General features: G+C 49.4%; 1 protein-coding gene across 2 annotated transcripts in view; it reads left to right on the forward strand.

The window, feature by feature from the left end:
- LOC137426851 (rhomboid-related protein 1) overlaps positions 1-19,266 on the forward strand; it is a 48,409-nt gene that overhangs the window by 21,047 nt on the left and 8,096 nt on the right. For both annotated transcript variants that reach the window (XM_068115808.2, XM_068115809.2), the window contains exons 2-5: positions 266-418; positions 8,928-9,125; positions 11,023-11,171; positions 17,805-17,917. In XM_068115808.2, coding sequence (XP_067971909.1) covers positions 266-418; positions 8,928-9,125; positions 11,023-11,171; positions 17,805-17,917 — 613 coding nt within the window. The remainder of the gene's footprint in view (positions 1-265; positions 419-8,927; positions 9,126-11,022; positions 11,172-17,804; positions 17,918-19,266) is intronic.

Below are 19,266 nucleotides of genomic sequence, written 5' to 3' on the forward strand. Positions count from 1 at the left end.
GGCAAACATTGGCTGCTTTAACCCGGCTTGATGATTTTGCTTCCACATTATGGAGTTCTGTTACATTTACCATTTGCACTTGTACCAGCAAATTATTGACGTCTTTTTGCAGTGCATAAACATTTAAATCTGGGCTTGCACGACTTGTGATGTCACAAGGTTTTGGCTACTGTTGTGTCATGCTCTTAGCTGGAGTTTCAGGCTAATAAATCTCCCCCTCCTTTGTTAATTTAGTGATGTGATTGTACATACACTTGTGTTGCAGTGCGATGTTGAAGAGACTGGATTTGTGGGCACTGAAACACTGGGGCGTCTCTTGCGCTCACGTCGCCCAGACCTAGATCCAGCTAAGTTGGGGTTGTTGCTGGCACTGGCTGGACGTGATGGTTCGGTGCCTTATCGAGAATTTCTGCAGCTGGTAAGAGTGGTTTGCATAGATCAGGCTCATAAATCTATGACCCCTTTGGCATCATTTCTCTCTTCTTCGTCTTCTTTTGTATACAGCACATGCCGGTGCTGTGGGTAGCTAGGGGCATGGGTGATACCCATTTGGTATGACATGACACAGATTGATACAACATTCCATGCATCAATGGTTTCCAGCTGTATGGTCAGGGACTAACTTGGCATTTGTGGAAAGTCCAAGTTAGTATCTCACAACAACAAGGGGTAAACTTAAAATAAAAAAGATACGAATAGGAAGCATGAAATGTAGTTTCAATAACAAACAATTACGGTAAATAATGGAGAACTAGATAGAAAAAGAATATAAAACAGAGTGACCAACTTTGTCAAATATTTTCTTGGAGGAAGGAGGCTGAAGGTGGATGGAGGCTGAAGGAGGAAGGAGAAGGAAAGAAGAGGATGGGGGGTGGGGAGAAGTAGGATGAGGAAGGACGGAGGAGAAGGGGAAGGAGGAGGAAAAGGGGAAGGAGGAGGAAAAAGGAAAGACGGGGGATAGGGGAGGAGTAGGAAGGAGAGAGGGAGGGACAGAGGGGAGGGGGGAAGAGGAGGAAACAGGGGGTGGAGAGTCCAATAAATGGAGAAAGTGAAGAGATCTGTAAAGATCACTCATTAACTCTTACACAAAGGTCAGGAATGCATTTGAGCAATACAAAATTAAACGTCAATCATCAGTCTCGGCCATATTAATCTTGTTGCCTTTCTAATCAAGAGCAAGAGAGGAGGCACAATGCTTTATTTATTACCTCCACAACCTAAGGTGGATGGAGGTTGTTTTCACCCCTGTCTGTTTTTTTGTCTGTGCGCAGGATATTTCAAAAAGTTATGGATGGATTCAGACAAAACTTGGTTGGCAGGTTGGGTGCGTGACGAGAACGAATTGATTAGAATTTGGTGAAGATCCGAATCCAAATCTGGACCGAGAATTTTTAAATTTTTAAGTGAATCTTCACCATTGGCCAAAACCAATGGGGGCCAAAAACGATATATAGTGCGATATCTCAAAAAGTTGTGACGGGTTATAACAAAACTTGGTGGATGAGTTGGTTAGGTGACACGAACAAGCCCATTAGATTTTGGTCCAGGTTCCAATCCAGATCTGGCCTATCATTTGATACAAAGCATAGACTGTTCAGTGTGGCGGAGGTTTGCGCTCTACGATGCGCCATTCTAGTTTATTTTGGTTCACATACAACATGTTAAACAAAGTTGTATTTCGAACCAGTTTTGCAAAGGGTACCATTATAACATGGGATGGCAGGTGTGATTTTGCCCAAAAACGCCGGTGCTAACACCATGACAATTGCTAAAAGAAGTGCATCCTAGTGAACATTATAAAAATTGTTTCTTCAAACCTTACAAATGGCAAAGAGCAATAGCTCTTCTGTACAACAAGGGAGTCGGTCGTAAAGCGTGTGCGCCTCCTTTAAAATGAGATTGTCGTAATGTTTCCATGGTGATGACACTGCTGTTTTACCCCAACCATAAAGTTGCCATTTTAACCTCAAAGCCCTTTCTACTCCACTAAGAGTATGCCAAGTGAGCAATACAGTACTACTAATTATTTTACTTCCTCAACCCAAAGGCATGAGAGGCGTTACATTTTTATTCCCCTCTTCTTCCTTAACAAGTTATGGTTTTCATCAAAACAGAATGGATGTACTAAAGCGCGGCGTTACGCGCGCTGCTTGTGAGCAAGGAGGAAGCGGACAAGCGGTAACATATAAACGTCTTTATTGTAAGACTACACTGTAACACTGAACTCCTCCGGGCTGGTCGCCCGGTGTATATCATGAGGCCACGCCTACCCCTCGGGCGTGGCCACCGCCCACTTGGTGCGTGGAATGATGTCACCACGCCAGTGGGCTTTTGTGTCCGCCACACGCGCCCCCCCAGAATTCCCGCGCACCTGGAGGGCCAGTTTGCGGGGCAGACGAATGACCCGGCCGAAGCGCCCCCTGGCGATCGGCGGCGTCCGGGGTGCAGGGATACCAGGTGGGATGCCCCTGGCTGCCCCTGGGATGGGTGCAGGACCGGGGGGCGCCGTGGCGGCGGGGCTGGGCGGTGCCGGGGGTCCGCCCGCAGGAGGGCGGCCCCGACGTGGGGGTCGGGCCACTGGCGGTGGATGGTCCACATCGAGGTGGGCCGGCTTGAGGCGGTCTACCGAAACGCGGTCAGGAGTACCGCCGATGTCCAGGGTGAAGTGCTTCGCCCCGGTCTCCAGCACGCGGAAAGGCCCGTCGTACGGGGGCCGCAGTGGTGTCCGATGGGCATCGTGGCGGACGAAGACGTACTCCGCCGTGCGAAGCTCCGGGGCGACGTGCGTCGGTGGGTGCCCGTGGCATGCCGTTGGCACCGGGGCGAACCTCTGGGCGGTCTCTTGCAGAGCGGAGCGCTGCTGTGCCGCGGACCATGGTGCCGTGGAGTCGGGGAGGAACTCGCCCGGCACCCGCAGCGGTTGCCCGAAGACCAACTCCGCCGCGGATGCGCGCAGGTCCTCCTTGGGCGCCGTCCGGAGGCCCAGCAGGACCCAGGGGAGCCTGTCGACCCAGCCGCCGTCGCGGAGGGTGGCCCGGAGCGCGGCCTTCAATGAGCGGTGAAATCGCTCACACAGGCCGTTAGCCTGGGGGTGGTAGGCCGTGGTTCGGTGCAGCCGGACCCCGAGCCCCTGCGCAACCGCCCCCCAGAGCTCCGAGGTGAACTGGGGGCCGCGGTCGGATGAGATGTCTGAGGGGGCGCCGAACCGGGCGACCCAGGTGGCGATGAAAGCCTGCGCGACATCGGCCGCCGTTGTCGACGCCAAGGGCACGGCCTCCGGCCACCGGGTGGTGCGGTCCACCATGGTGAGGACGTAGGTGAAACCCCGCGAGGGGGGCAGAGGTCCCACCAGGTCCACGTGGACGTGGTCAAACCGGCGTTCCGGCACCGTGCACGGGGCCAACGGGGCCTGGGTGTGCCGGTGCACCTTGGCGCGCTGGCACGCGAGGCACGTCCTGGCCCAGCCGCGGACGGCCTTCCGGAGGCCATGCCAGACGAACTTGTCGGCGATCAGCCTTTGGGAGGCCCTCGCGCCCGGGTGGGACAGGCCGTGGATGGCGTCAAACACCTGGCGCTGCCAGCCCGCGGGCACAATGGGGCGAGGACGCCCGAGGGAGACGTCGCACAAGAGGGCCGCGCCCGCGCCATCGAACGGCACCTCGGTGACGCGGAGGCCCGTGACGGCGGTCCGCAAGGCCTGGACGTCGGGGTCAGCGGCCTGGTCCGCTGCCATCCGGGCATAGTCGATGCCGAGGTGGACTGCGTGGGCGACGGCCCGGGAAAGGCAATCCGCCACCGGGTTGTCCTTCCCCGCGACGTGCTGGATGTCCGTCGTGTACTCGGACACGGCCGAGAGGTGACGCTGCTGCCGGGCCGACCACGGCTCGGTGACCTTGCCCATCGCGAAGATCAGCGGCTTGTGGTCGACGAAGGCAGTGAACGCCCGGCCCTCGAGCAGATGGCGGAAGTGCCTGACCGCCAAGTGAAGTCCGAGCAACTCGCGGTCGAAGGTACTGTAACGGCGTTCGGGCGGGCGAAGCTGCCGGCTAAAGAACGCCAGCGGTTGCCAAGCTCCACGCACCCATTGCTCGTGCATCGCGCCCACCGCGTAGTCCGAGGCATCGGTGGTGAGGGCGATCGGTGCATCGGGCGCCGGGTGCGCGAGCATGGTGGCGTTAGCCAAGGCGAGCTTCGCGCCCGTGAACGCCGTGTCCATCTGCTCGGTCCAGGTAACGTCGCCTTTGCCCGGCTTACCTCGGAGAGCTTCGTGCAGGGGGCGCAGGAGCTGGGCGATACGGGGCAGGAACCGATGGTAAAAGTTCACCATGCCCAGGAACTCCTGCAGCCCTCTGATCGTGCGGGGGCGCGGAAACCCCTTCACCGCCTCCACCTTGGCCGGCAGGGGGACGGCGCCGTGCCTGGTGACACGGTGCCCCAGAAAATCGATTGTGGCGGCGCCGAACCGGCACTTTGCGGGGTTCACAATCAGGCCATGCTGGCCCAGGCGTTCGAAGAGCGTGCGGAGGTGGCGTAGGTGCTCTTCGCGGGACGCGCTGGCGACGAGGATATCGTCCAGGTAGACGTAGACAAAATCCAAGTCGCGCAGGACGCTGTCCATCAGTCGCTGGAACGCCTGAGCCGCATTCTTCAGACCGAAGGGCATGCGCAGGAACTCGAAGAGTCCGAATGGCGTGATGACCGCCGTCTTCGGGACGTCCTCCGGCCTGACGGGGACCTGATGGTAGCCGCGTATGAGGTCCACTTTCGAGAAGAAGGACCTGCCCGCCAAACGGGCGGAAAAGTCCTGAATGTGGGGGACGGGGTAGCGGTCGGGAGTCGTGGCGTCATTGAGACGGCGATAGTCCCCGCACGGTCGCCATCCCCCGCCGGGCTTCGGCACGATGTGCAGCGGCGACGCCCAAGCGCTCTCTGAGCGCCGAACGATGCCGAGTCGCTCCAGGGTAGCGAACCCCGCTTTTGCCACCGCCAGCTTCGTCGGCTCGAGGCGGCGTGCCCGGGCGTAGACCGGTGGCCCGACGGTGGGGATGTGATGGGCCACCCCGTGCTTGACGGCCCCCGCCGAGAAGGTGGGCCGCGTGAGGGCCGGGAAGCCGGCGAGGAGGCGGGTGAATGCGTCCGCTGCCGGAAGCGTACAGACCAACGTGGCCGGAACCGAATCGTTCGGCAAGCCGCTTGGCAAGCCGCTCGTTGAGCTGGGCAACGCACACGCGAGCGAGCTGAACGTCTCGGCCTGGACAAGCCGTCTGCGCTTGACGTCGACCAGGAGCCCATTAGCGCACAGGAAGTCCGCGCCAAGCAGTGCCATGGGCACGTCGGCGGTGACGAACGTCCATCGGAAAACCTGCCCTCCAAACCGCAGAGAGAGGCAGCGATTTCCGTACGTACGGATGGGCGTCCCGTTCGCGGCAAGCAGCGTGGGGCCCCCACCCGCGGCGTGCTTGTCTGACGTGCCGGCGGGAATGACACTCACCTGCGCTCCCGTGTCGCACAGGTAACGGCGCCCGGAGAAGGTGTCCGTTATGAACAGCAGGCTGCTCGAACGGCCGGCGCTCATCGCCACAATTGAGCGCCGGCCCGGGCATTTCCCGACCCGTTGAAGGAGCACGGCGGATGACACCGCCGAGCTTCGTGGCCGAACTTGGCGTGGAACCAGCACCAGGTGGTGGAGCTGGAGGAGCGCGGCTGGCTCCGCCAGGCCGGTGGAGTCGACGGGTTTCCCCGCGGTGGCGGTTTTCGCCGCGGCGGTGGGCGGGGCGTGGCGGCGTTCACGAGGTGCGTATCAGCATGCTGCTGAACTTCAGCGTGCTGTAGAAGATGATGCTGTGGAACATCAGCGTCGAAGGCCGTGACGGCCACGCCAACGCTCGCCCGCGTGTCCGAAGCGGCGAAGTACTTGTCCGCCTCGGCCGCCAATGCTCGGGGTTCCGTTAGCCCGGTCCCGGCCAACGCGAGGCGAACCTGCGCTGGAAGTTGGCGACGGAAAAGCGCCCGGAATAGCGAACCGGGGGCTTCGTCGCCCAACAGTGACAGCATATGGTCCATTCGGACCGACGGGCGCGTCTCACCGAGCTCGGGGAGATCCAGGAGGCGGTCGGCCCGTGCGTCGTCCGTGAGGCTGAACGTGGCTAGGAGTAGCCGCTTGAGTGCCTCGTACTTGTGGCCGTCCGGTGGGTGGCGAAGGACGGACACAACTCGAGCGGCCGTGCCGGGCCCGAGGGAGGCGACGACGTGGCAGTAGCGCGTGTCATCGCCGGTGAGGTGCCGAAGCTGAAATTGGGCTTCGGCCTGGACGAACCAGACTTCGGCCTGAGCCTCCCAAAATTCCGGAAGTTTGACGAAGGCGGCCATGGCGATGGCGTCTCGTGTGGAAGGATCGCTCCGGCAGATCCAACGTCGAGGGTCACCAGTAAAGCGCGGCGTTACGCGCTCTGCTTGTGAGCAAGGAGGAAGCGGACAAGCGGTAACATATAAACGTCTTTATTGTAAGACTACACTGTAACACTGAACTCCTCCGGGCTGGTCGCCCGGTGTATATCATGAGGCCACGCCTACCCCTCGGGCGTGGCCACCGCCCACTTGGTGCGTGGAATGATGTCACCACGCCAGTGGGCTTTTGTGTCCGCCACAGTACCATCAAAGGTTGACCGAATTTACACAACAAGCTCTTATAAAAATGACAGTAAAGATGGTCGTGGGTCACTGGAATTCGATGTTCTCACGCTTTCCAAGTGCATTAATGGAGCCTGTCATTGATGGAATAAGCAAAATTATTTTGTAGAGCAAACCTGCTCATGGTCAGGTAGATAAATAAATAGGATGTTATGAAAGAGAGAACAAACTTAAAGAAAAGAAAATGGCAGCTCAAAAAAAACTTGCACGTACAGTATACAGTAATACAAATAAATAAATTAGTGAACTAGAACGCCACTCAGTAGAGCGCATACTCCCGCCGTGGGTTTAGTTGGAATAATACGTTTTGTTTAACATCCCCTCTCCCCAAAACAATAAATGAAAAAGAAAGTAAGCCCGAACTGTCAGAGAATTTATTTTGATATATCTCGGAATTAGAGGAGAAAAACATCATTTAAGAATAAGAATAAAAGCTTTAATGCAGTAAAACAGAAAAAAAAATTCCCAAAAAAATTCCTGGATCCAGAATAATATACTGAGCTTCACCAAAAACTAATCAATTCTTCCTTATCCCAAGGGCAATCATCCCACCACCTTTCATCCAAATCCGTTCAGAACTTTTCCAGACAGAAAAAAAGATTCCCAAAAAATTCCAAAATAAATTCCTGGATCCGGAATAATATCCTGAGCTTCACCAAAAACTAATCAATTCTTCCTTATCCCAAGGGCAATCATCCCACCACCTTTCATCCAAATCCGTTCAGAACTTTTCCAGACAGAAAAAAAGATTCCCAAAAAATTCCAAAATAAATTCCTGGATCCGGAATAATATCCTGAGCTTCACCAAAAACGAATCAATTCTTCCTTATCCCAAGGGCAATCATCCCACCAACTTTCATCCAAATCCGTTCAGAACTTTTCCAGACAGAAAAAAAAATTCCCCAAAAAATTCCAAAATTAATTCCTGGATCTGGAATAATATCCTGAGCTTCACCAAAAACTAATCAATTCTTCCTTATCCCAAGGGCAATCATCCCACCAACTTTCATCCAAATCCCCCCAAGCCCTCCCCCTCCCACATTTCTCCCGATGTCCCTGCTCTCAAATGTTGTGTTTGTGTCCTTCCCCCTCTCACCCCATTTTGTCTACCACTCCCCTTATTTTTTGTGTTTCATGTGTCGGTTTGACTTTTTTGTGTGATTAATCTTAGCTCTTTAACGAGCCTCGATCTTGTATACAACAAAAAAAAATCCGTTCAGAACTTTTCCAGATATCTTGTTCACAAACACACGAACACACACACACACACACACACACACACACACACACACACACACACACACACACACACACACACACACACACACACGGACGGACGGACACGATCGAATGCATTACTCCTTAGCGGGAGTAATAACCAGGAACAATAAGATGAGGGAGGGAGAGAGAGAGGGGATTCCAAAGCGTTGCAAGGTAACGTGCCTCGTGAAAAACGATCCACATTCCGAGCACAAGGGTGCAAGAGCTTACGGGTAAGATTGGCAAGATACACAAAGCTCCCCCCACTGAGAGGGGACACAATCGGCCTGTTGTCGATAACGCCTGGGTGCGCCTGCTTAATGGAACGAGACAGACCACTGCAGAGTGCGACAAGAACTGGTTTAATTGAATCCACATTGGGAGCGGGTCTATGATATGTGCTTCCAGGATTGCCTTGACTGACTATGCAATTTTCAAAACAGACAGCAAACCCACCTGTAATTAAAGTGCATGTCCATTGTCCAGCTCCAGGATGTAAACATATTGGTAACATTTCTGATTTGGAAGATTATGGGTAGCCAGGAGACATGAAGAACATAGTGGAAAACAAGCTCCTATGGATGGTGTCCTTCTTCGTACTCCAACCTGAATTAACTTTTGGATGTTGAAATGCCACAGAGTTGAGTTAGGGTTGGGGTTAGTTGTTGATGAATGTGTGCCACTCTATATAGGGTTGGTAAATGGTGGATAATGGAGAGGAGAGGAGGTGCAAGGCTAGATAATTAAAACAAACAAACTAGAAGGCCACCAACATGTTTGCAGTAAAAAAAAGGAGGCCCTCCACCTCGCTCTCCTGTCAATTTTTGTCCATAATGCCGAAGGGCGCTTCTGCATCCAGGGACGCAGGGTGGGATGCAAAAGACCCAATCTACCAGGGAGAGAAAATGTTATGCATTCTATGAGATGACAGTTTGTTTGTTTTTTTACACCCTCTTTCAATTCCCTTCTTCCTGCAGTTGAGTTCCCGGCGGAGTAGCAGCTTCTTAGCAGCTGTGACGTTGGGCCGACGACGCTTGAGGCTCGGACTTTCCCGCAGGGCTCTGGGTCTGGTGGCCGCACAGACCCTTCCAGCACCTGAGCCCCAGCGTCAGTTTTTGTCGGCCTATACCTGCCGCCCACCTCCTCTCTTTGTCCCTACTGTCACGCTGCTGCAGGTAAAATCCTGTCGACTGGGTAATGCAAGAGTCGCCACTTTCTCACGGGCGCTTTATGATTTTCCAGCAAACTCGGAAGCACACCCAACATCATTAGGGGGGATATTTGAAGTATTTTGACTTCTAATGTAATATTTACGTGTTCTCGGCTTCTCTTTTCCAGCTATGTAATTAGTAATACAAATGGTCTAACCTCGTCTCAAGTTCTCCAAAAATAATAATATAAAGCCTTTTGATGCCTTCATGGTATCTAGGCTGTGGTCAAGGTACACTAACTTTGCATCACGATCACATCGTTTTTAAATTCTTGAGAAGAGGGACCCCATCTTTGACTGACCAATCACAAATGTAAGTACTGTACGAGCACAACTTTATTATTAATACTTGGTGGCAAATGTATAGCTGTATGTCATAGAGGATCGAGATATGGATGAAGCACGAGGATATAGGAACAAGGGATTGTCGTATTGTCGTATTGTACAAGGGTATTGTCGTCTACATCATGGTGCAGCATTCTTATAAAATGATGCCATGTCCATTACTCATGGCTTTAAAACGTTGCCTTTTTTACGGCTTTGTGCCTTGACAGAATTACGAGCCTTCTGTCTTTAACCCCTCCATTCGACATTGTTGTTTCGTCTCATTATTACTCAGAGATCATTTCTTCACCTTCACATTATACACCCAAGAATGTGAATGATTGAATCTTTCTCATGAACAACCCTGCCTCCCCCACCACTCTATGGGAGAGAGAGAGAGAGAGAGAGAGAGAGAGGGGGTGGGGGGGGATGTGGTATTCATGATGCTGACTTTATTAGGACATCCGTTGGGGGTGTGGAGGGGCAGAGAGTGCTGACTACTCATGCCAGGTTTGGTCAAGATGGCTAGAGTATTTAGCGAACAAACAAACAAACTGTTTGCTTCATTGTGTGGATTGTCTGGGGAGAATCCCCATCTGTATTTCCCAACATGTACTTAAACTATTCATCCTATGATTGCCATCATATTTGACAACAGTTTTATTAGTAAATTTAATTCGGTCTGTTCATTGATCTTCACATGAAAGTGTCTGTCAGCATTTTGATGTCAAATGTATTTTGCAGCCATTTGTTCATATGTTTTGTTTCTACTTCAGTGTGTATATATATTTTGTCATCAAGAAAAAGACCAAAGGACCTTTAATTTATCATCAATTTCTGTTTTTATGCCTCCGCTGATAAAGTCGCCCGAGGCATTATGGTTTTGGGTTAATCCTGCTGTCCGTCCGTCCTTATGTCCATGATAGGTTTTCTTTACCGCAATAACATTAGAGTGGCTGAAGGGATTTCAGTCAAACTTGGTGCAAGTGTGTATAATGATTTAAAGATAAACTGGTTGGATTATGGGGTCAAGAGATCAAAGGTCAGCGGTCCCATTAGGTAAAATTCTGTTACCGTGCTAACTTGTGAACCAGTAATGGGATTTTGATAAAATTTGGTATAAGTACATATTATGATGCAAAGATGAACTGCTTAGATTTCGGTGTCGAAGGTCAAAATTCAGAGGTCAGGTCAGGTAAAAATGTGCTACTTTTGAACAGCTGAAGGGGTTTAAATCAAACTTGGTACAAGTATATGTAATAATGTGGGTGGAGGTATATCAGTCAACGTCACAATGTTGAATTATGTATAGTTTTCTTTATTTATTAAGCAGAACAAATCATCTAAATGTATGAACATTCAAAATAAAATGTCAACAGTTTTTTTATACATCCATCAGTTTTAACTAGCTCAGATATGATGAAAATGGGGTCGATGGATAATTTCAAATGAAAATGACATTTTTGTTTTTCTTGGCTTCAGTACATTTTCTGGGGGTTTAAAAAAAAACTTGTGTGGGTGTGGTACGTGACTGCTAGGTGTGCCTATACCTTTACTGCGGTGTTCTGCTGGATGCCTGGCTGGTCCAATGTCAGGAGGTTGGCTTCGTAGACCTTCCCATCGTTTATGATCCACGGCAGCGGCACCAGGCCTGGCGTTTCATCAGCTATGCACTTTTGCACTCTGGGTCAGTGCACATTCTTGTCAACACTTTTTACTTCGGCCACTGAAGGTGGACGGAGGTTATGTTTTCACCCCTGGCTATTTTTTTGTCTATCTGTGAGCAGGATGTCTCAAAAGGTTATGGATGGATTTGGACAAAATTTGTTGGACAGTTTGGGTGTGTGACAAGGACGAATTGAATAGGTTTTGGTGAAGATTCAGATTCGGATTCAGATATGACAATTTTTCATTTTTTGAACTGATTCTTCACCACCCGGTGTGTACCCCGGTTTAGAATAGGTACACCGTATCCCTGCGTGTCGTAAGAGGCGACTAAAAGGGTTGGCGTCAGGAAGGGCATCCGGCCATAAAAAAAACATTGCCTCAAAAAGAGAACCATGACAATTACAACTACAAATGGGCAGGGTACAGCCCGAAGTACCCCGTGGGGGACCCCACTCCCTCTCGTCAAAATTCAAGGTGGGGAACCCGATCGAAGCAAGGGTGGAAATCACTCCATTTATGACGACGAAACGTCTCATGCCCGACGTGGAGATTGGTTTCTGAGGTTTGGGACATGGAATGTAGGGACAATGACAGGGAGATCAGGAGAAGTGGTGGAAGTATTGGTCAGAAGAAGAGTGGACATATGTTGTGTGCAGGAGACGAGATGGAAGGGAAGTGGTGTGAGAATGGTGAAGGGTAGGCAGGGACAGAAATACAAGTTTGTGTGGCAAGGGTGCCCAGAAGGCGTGAATGGTGTTGGTGTCCTGTTTTCTGAGGAGTTTGTAGACAGTGTGGTGAGTGTGACTGGAGTGAGTGAAAGGTTGATGATGGTGAAAATGATGATTGGAAAGCTCTTGGTGAACGTTATCTCGGGATATGCTCCGCAGGTTGGTCAGAGTGATGAAGAGAAGGACAAGTTCTGGTGTGCGATAGAGAAGCTGATGGAAAACGTGAAAGATGAGGAAGTTGTTGTGGTAGGAGGAGACCTAAATGGACATGTGGGACGGAGTATGGATGGTTTTGAGGGAGTTCATGGAGGTTACGGATATGGTGTGAGAAATGGAGAAGGTGAAAGGATTTTGGAGTTTGCTGATGGAGCTGATTTGTTGATTTGTAAGACTCAGTTCCAGAAAGAGGATAATAAGCTTGTTACATACACGTCAGGTGGGCCGACGACAACCGTTGACTACCTGATGGTGCGTAGGCGAGATAGGGGGCACCTCCGGGACACAAAGGTGATCCCGGGGGAGGAGGCTGTTTCACAGCACCACTTGGTTGTCTGCGACATAAGGGTGAAAGGTGCGAGGATAGCTCGGCAGGTGAAGTACCAACCGAGAATGAAGGTGTGGAGGTTGAAAGAGGTGACAGTGAGGGGGGCATTAAAAGAGAGGCTGAGTATGGTAGAGGATGATGTGGTTGAGCTTGAAAGTGGTTGGATGTCAATGAAAGATAGTCTGTTAGGAGCCGTTGGTGAGGTATGTGAACGGACCAGAGGACCACCGAGGCACTCGGAAACATGGTGGTGGGATGATGAAGTTGGAAAGAAGATTGATGAGAAGAGGAAGAAGTTCAAGGAATGGCAGAAGGCGAAGGGTATGGGGGCAGAAAAGGCAGAGCATGAAAGTTATAAGGCAGCCAAGAAGGCTGCAAAGAAAGAGGTAGCAAAGGCGCAGGAGGCATGTAGGAAAATGTTCGGAGAATGCTTGGATTTGGAAGAGGGTCAGAGAGCGGTATTCAGGATTGCGAAAGAGAGGTGTGATGTGATGGGGGTGAGTTGCTTGAAGGATGAAGTGGGACAAATCGTTGTGGACCCAGATGGAATTAAAGGAAGACGGAAGAGATATATGGAAATACTGTTGAATGCAGAGAATGAAAGGGATGGCAACATAGAGAGTAACCCAGTTTTAGGACCGGCAGAGAAGATAACCGAGAAGGAAGTTGAGGAAGCGATAAAAGCAATGAAGAGTAGAAAAGCGGGAGGGCCAACGGGAGTTGTGGGAGATATGTTGAAGGCAGCGGGAAATTGGGGTGTGAAGAGAATGACAGAGATCTGCAATCTGGTGGTGAAAGAAGGCCGCATTCCAGTGGATTGGGAACTGAGTACCCTCGTCCCTCTATACAAGGGGAAAGGTGACCCGCTGGACTGTGGCTCGTACCGAGCGATAAAGTTATTGGAGCATGGAATGAAGGTATTGGAAAGGGTGTTGGAGAGGAGGATAAGGAAAAAGTGAAGATTGACGAAATGCAGTTTGGATTTATGCCAGGAAGAGGAACGACAGACATGCTTTTTATTGTGAGGCAGTTGCAAGAGAAGTACATGGAGAAGAGGAAGAAGTTGTTTCTTGGGTTTGTTGATCTGGACAAAGCATTCGATAGGGTTCCACGTGAAGTAGTGACATGGGCATTGAGGAAGTTAGGAGTGGAGGAATGGTTGATCAGAGTAGGGATGGCAATGTACAAAAGAGCGCCCACAGCTGTAAGGACGAAGGACGGGTACAGTGGTGAGTTTGAGGTGAATGTGGGAGTGCATCAGGGGTCGGAACTAAGTCCACTACTATTTGTAGCTGTGATGGAGGTGCTGGCTCAGAACGTAAAGGAGGGTTTACCGTGGGAGTTGTTGTATGCAGTTGATCTGGTGTTGATTGCAGAAAGTATGGACTATGGATGGACTGAAGGAGAAGATGAACAAGTGGAAGGAATGTATGGAGACAAAAGGTCTGAAGATGAATATCAGAAAAACGAAGGTGATGGCAAGTGGTAAAGCATGTGGTGAGGTGGAAAGAACTGGGAAGTGGCCATGTGCTGTGTGCAGGAAGGGTGTCGGAGTGAACTCCATTCAATGTGCAATGTGCGCTGATTGGGTTCATCAAAAATGTAATGGTTTGAGAGGGTCATTAACCAGTGTGGCAGCTACATTCAAGTGTAAGGTGTGCACAGAGGGAGCTGCAGATGGAGGAAATGTTGAGTTTGATCTTGGAGACGGCGTGAAGCTGGAAGGTGTGAAAACATTTTGTTACCTCGGAGACATGCTGAATGGAGAAGGTGGATCAGACTCGGCAACGGTTGCTAGAGTTAGATGTGCATGGAAGAAGTTTCGGGAACTGAGTGGCGTGCTGACGAGGAGGGGAGTGTCGTTGAAGCTGAAGGGAAAGGTGTATGCTGCATGTGTGAGAAGTGTTATGATTTATGGGAGCGAGACATGGGTAATGAACGTCGAGCAGCAACAAAGCCTGGAAAGGGTGGAAATGCAAATGGTTCGGTGGATGTTGTGGAGTATCGTTGAGAGAGAGGAAGACAAATGATGAATTGTGAAAGATGATGGGATTAGAGCCTGTGGCCTTGAAATGCATGTTGTTGTTGTTGTGATTCTTCACCAATGAGAGATACAGTGCCTTCAGAAAGTATTAACATCCCTTGACTTTTTCACATTTTTTGTCACAATCTCAAATTGAAAATGAGAAAATTTGAGATTTTTTGTCGCTGATCTACACAATATTGTTACGTTTATGGGGGGTAGGTGAAAGAATACCGTAGGAGAGGTAGAGCTGTATAGGAAGTAGCATGGACCGTGAATGCGTAGGAGAAATCTCGATGTACAGTCAGTAGGGAAACTGTAGCTTAAGGGTGTTTATGTGTTCACCACTCGGGGGGGGGGGGGGCGGGGGGGATTAGGGGGGGGGTGTTGTGCTAATTATCGCTCGGGTTTAAGGCTAATTTTCCCCAGTGTGTAATTTTCCCCCTGTGATTATAATCCCTAACATTTTGTAGCATCTGCCGGCCCTTAAATTACAACCAGCGCCGGCCCTATGAACACTTACGGCAGGCCACGCCCCTCAAGGACGTGATTGGCCCAGAGGACTTTGATGCGATGTTTGGACGTTGCTTCATGATTGGCTATAGAGAGTGAAGAGGAGTCGGTCTCTCTCTTGGCACGAACAAGAAGCTTGTGATTGTTGGTGCACTGAGATGTGTGTGTGCTTTTGCCGGAGCGTGGAGCTTTTGCTGCGCTGGCAGCATCTCGAGAGAGGCGGGCAATATTTGGGCTCACCAAGGTGCTGGGGTCCGCCTTGCACTTGACGGTAGAGGGACCCGAAGGAGGCCGTCTTCACAACTTGCCTCACGACCCTTGGTGCCTTACGCGCCATCTTGTGCGCTTCCTGAGCGAGAGGCTCCGAGCCCCGTCTACACAGAAAAGGACCCTTTTGGACCACCGATAAGTAGCGGCCGGCCAATGAGGGATTTTATTTTCTTTTTATTTACCTTACCCTGCATGTGTGTTTTTGGCTGAGTGGCAACGTCTCAAAATTAGAAGTTAGTTTTTACCTCAACATTTCATTTCACCACTTGCTTTGTTTTCATTAAATCATTATTGTTGAATTACCGTCTTATTTGCATGTTTTATGGGTTCGGGAATAAACCCGTGTTTCTTTTCGTTCAGGTAAAGGCCTCGCAGCCTTCCATCTCATGCGCGCATAACCGCCATTTTCGGCCGGACGCCTCGGGAGTAAAAAACTGTTTCAGCTTTTCGTCACCGGTGATCTTAATCACCGGCGACACGAAAATATACTCCATAATGACAAAGTGGAATTTTTTAAAATCTCCTCAAATTCATTAAAAATGAAAAGTTTAAATGTCTTGAGTCAACAAGTATTCAATCTCTTTGCTATGATGCTCTAAATTGAGTTCAGGTGCACCCAATTTCCTTTGATCATCCTTGAGATGTCTCTACATCTTGATTGGAGTCCACCTGTGGCCGATTCAATTGATTGGACATGTTTAGAAAGAAACATACCTTTCTATATAAGGTCCCACAGTTGGCAGTGCATGTCAGAGCAGAAACTCCACCATGAAGTCCACGATAGAATTGTGAGGAGGCATAGATCTGGGGAAGGGTATAAAATAGGGAGTGTTGAAGGGAGTGTTGAAAGTTTCCAAGAGCACAGTGAGCTCCATCATTAGGAAATGGAAAGAATATGGAATGACCCAGACTCTGCCTAGAGTTGGCCATCTGACCAATCAGGCAAGAAGGACTTTGGTCAGGGGGGGGGGGGGGGGGGTGACAAGAACCCAATGACCACTCTGACAGAACTACAGAGTTCCTTGGCTGAGATGGGAGAACCTGCCGGAAGGACAACAGTCTCTGCAGCACTTCACAATCTAAGCTATATGGGAGAGTGGCCAGATGGAAGCCACTCCTGGAGAAAAACGTATGTGACAGCACACCTGGAGTTTGCTAAAAGGCACGTGAAAGAGTCGGGGCATGAGGTAAAAGATTCTGTGGTCTGAGGAGATGAAAATGGAACTGTTTGGCCTGAATGCAAAGCACGATGTCTGGTGGAAACCAAACAAAGCTCATCACCCTTCTAACACCATCCCTACCATGAAGCATGATGATGGCAGCATCATGCTATGGGGATGCTTTTCAGCATCAGGGACTGGGAGACTTGAAGGATAGAGGGAACAATGAATGGAGCCAAATACAGGCAAATCCTTGAGGAGAACCTGCTACAGAGTGCAAAAGACCTTAGACTGCGGCGAAGATTTACGTTCCAACAGGACAATGACCCCAAACGATACAGCCAAGGCAACACTGGAATCGCTTCCGAACAAGAATGTGTAAGTCCTTGAGTGGCCCAGCCAAAGCCAAGACTTGAATCCCATTGAGAATCTGTGGAAAGACGAGAAGATTGCTGTCCACCGACGTTCCCCATCCAACTTGACAGAGCTTGAACAAATCTGCAAGGAAAAATGGAGAAACTCTCCAAATTCAGATGTGCAAAGCTGGTACAGACATACTCGAGAAGACTCGAAGCTGTAGTCGCTGCCAAAGCCGCTTCGACAGAAGTATTGATTCGGGTGAATACTTATGTAAATTCGATAATTCTGTATTTCATTTTTAAATATTTTGTAAAAATTTCTAAAAATATAATTCTGCTTTGACATTATGGGGTATTATGTGTAGAGCAGTGACAAAAAAATCTCAATTTAATCAATTTAAATTGAGGCTGTAACACAACAAAATGTGAAAAGGTCAAAGGGGTGTGAATACTTTCTGAAGGGCTCACCAGGACTTTAACAAGATTGTGTACCTAGGCCAAAAATAATATATAGCACGATATTTCAAAAAGTTGTGGATAGATTATGACAAAACTAGGTGGATGATTGGTTAGGTGACAAGACCGAGCCAATTCGATTTTGGTTCAGGTCCAGATGCAGATCTGGCCAATCAGTGGGATACAAAATGTAAACTGTTCAGCCTGTCGGAGGAATGCGCTCTACTGAGTGCCATTGTAGTTTTTTTTCTGTGTTGAGTCGTGTCATATGAAAGAAAAAATGTTTTGCTCACCAGCGTAGTTCAATGACTGCAGGTTATTTAGATTCATCACCATGGTGTTATGACGCAAAAATGCTTTGCTCATCAGCAGTGAGATGTGCCTGTCGAATGTGATTTCGAGCTGAAACTGCATCATGGCTGCATAATGTTATTCTGGGATACAATATGGCTCGTAACACGAAAGGGTGACATTTTAGGCACAAGTCACCATTAAATATTAAGCTCTGGGTTAGATTTCAAGGTTCAACGCTCCCTACCAACAGTGGCATTCTCACTTTGTGTAATGCTTCTTTAATGTAATGCTTCTCTTCCTACTAGCTTGCCACAACTGCTGTACGTCGTGTTTGGGCAGCTGCTCATTGGAGTCATGCTTGAAATGGCACACGGCACTTTACCTGTGGCTCTTCTCTACTTTTCCGGTGTTTTGGCAGGTAACTATGTGCATATGTAATGTAGATTAAGTTTCACTTCGACATTAAACAATTTGTTTCAGGTGAAAAGTTTGATCAAAGGAGTAAAAAAAAAATTACAGGTTGACAGATTTTGGAAATATAAAGGATGATTATAATAATTGTAACCTGATGCTTTGCAAAGGACTCGTGGAAACAAAGTTGTTCACAGAAATGTTTGTGTGCAAAGGGAACCAGATTCTGATAAATCCATTTCCGAGTAAAAACATTCCACCATTTCATTTTATTTAAAGGAAAGCATGCCTGAAACATCAGTTTCTCCTTGCTTCCCACTGCGGTTAACATATTTCGGTCAATGTTCTGTTGATTCCATCAAATGTCCATCCTCAAAGTCCTAGTGGTACTATCTCAAGTCCTCTTCTATCTCTTTGCTCACCCAAAATGTCCTCACCTCAGCTTCTGCTAAAGACGAGGCAGAATATCTGCCTCCAGATTGTGTACCTGGAGGTATACAAACCTTTTTTGTGGTATACAAAGTCGAGGCTTGTGGAAGAGCTAGAGCCTCGGTGGCTTAATGGATAGAGCATCCGCTGTGAGGCTGGTGGTTCGAACCCCGGCTGAGTCATACCAAAGACTTTAAAACAATGATGAGTGAGAGTGGGTATGAGGGTTGTCTTTAATGAGATGTTGGTTCCACAGGCGAGGAAAAAAGAGGAACGACTGGGTGAAGGTGAGCAATGATTCTGGATTTAGGTAGTTTCACCAGAAGGGAGTTGATGATGGACCGTGTGAGCCCTGTAGAAACCTGGGGACTGGGGAGGGAGAGCGGGAGGTGTGAGGACAAAGCACAGAAAGAGCAGAGGTAGGGTGCAAGACCAGAAAGGAGGCAGTAGAGAATTTTGTCTACCTTCTCCAATGTTCTCATATCCTGCTCTGCTGCTCTTGCTTCTGCTTTGTCTGCTGTCTTCAATCTTTACATCCCATTTTCGCCTCCTCCCATCTGCTTGGAAGCCGGTGAACAATACTCCCAATCACAAGGGAGCAAAAACAGATCCTCTCAACTTTAGGCCAATTAGCTTACTTCCAATTACAAGCAAATTCCTGGAATCAATCCAGGACTTTGCTTCTGATGTCGTCTTTCCTCCTTTTTTTCAAGCAACCTTGTTGTAAAAACCAGATCTACAACATTGTCCCAATGGTAGGTTTAATTCAGTTTCGATCTCTAGCAACACCTGTAAGAAATCAACAAGCATCATAATCATAGAAGTAACAATGGATTAGCAATTAGTGCAAGCAAGCCTGGAACATCTAGCAATACGCACCATTCGAGTATGCACTGCCACACAGAATAAATGTCACAGGAATGTGTC

The sequence above is a fragment of the Myxine glutinosa genome, chromosome 5 (assembly GCF_964187855.1).
Source record: "Myxine glutinosa chromosome 5, kmMyxGlut1.1, whole genome shotgun sequence".
In the NCBI taxonomy this organism is placed as follows: domain Eukaryota; kingdom Metazoa; phylum Chordata; class Myxini; order Myxiniformes; family Myxinidae; genus Myxine; species Myxine glutinosa.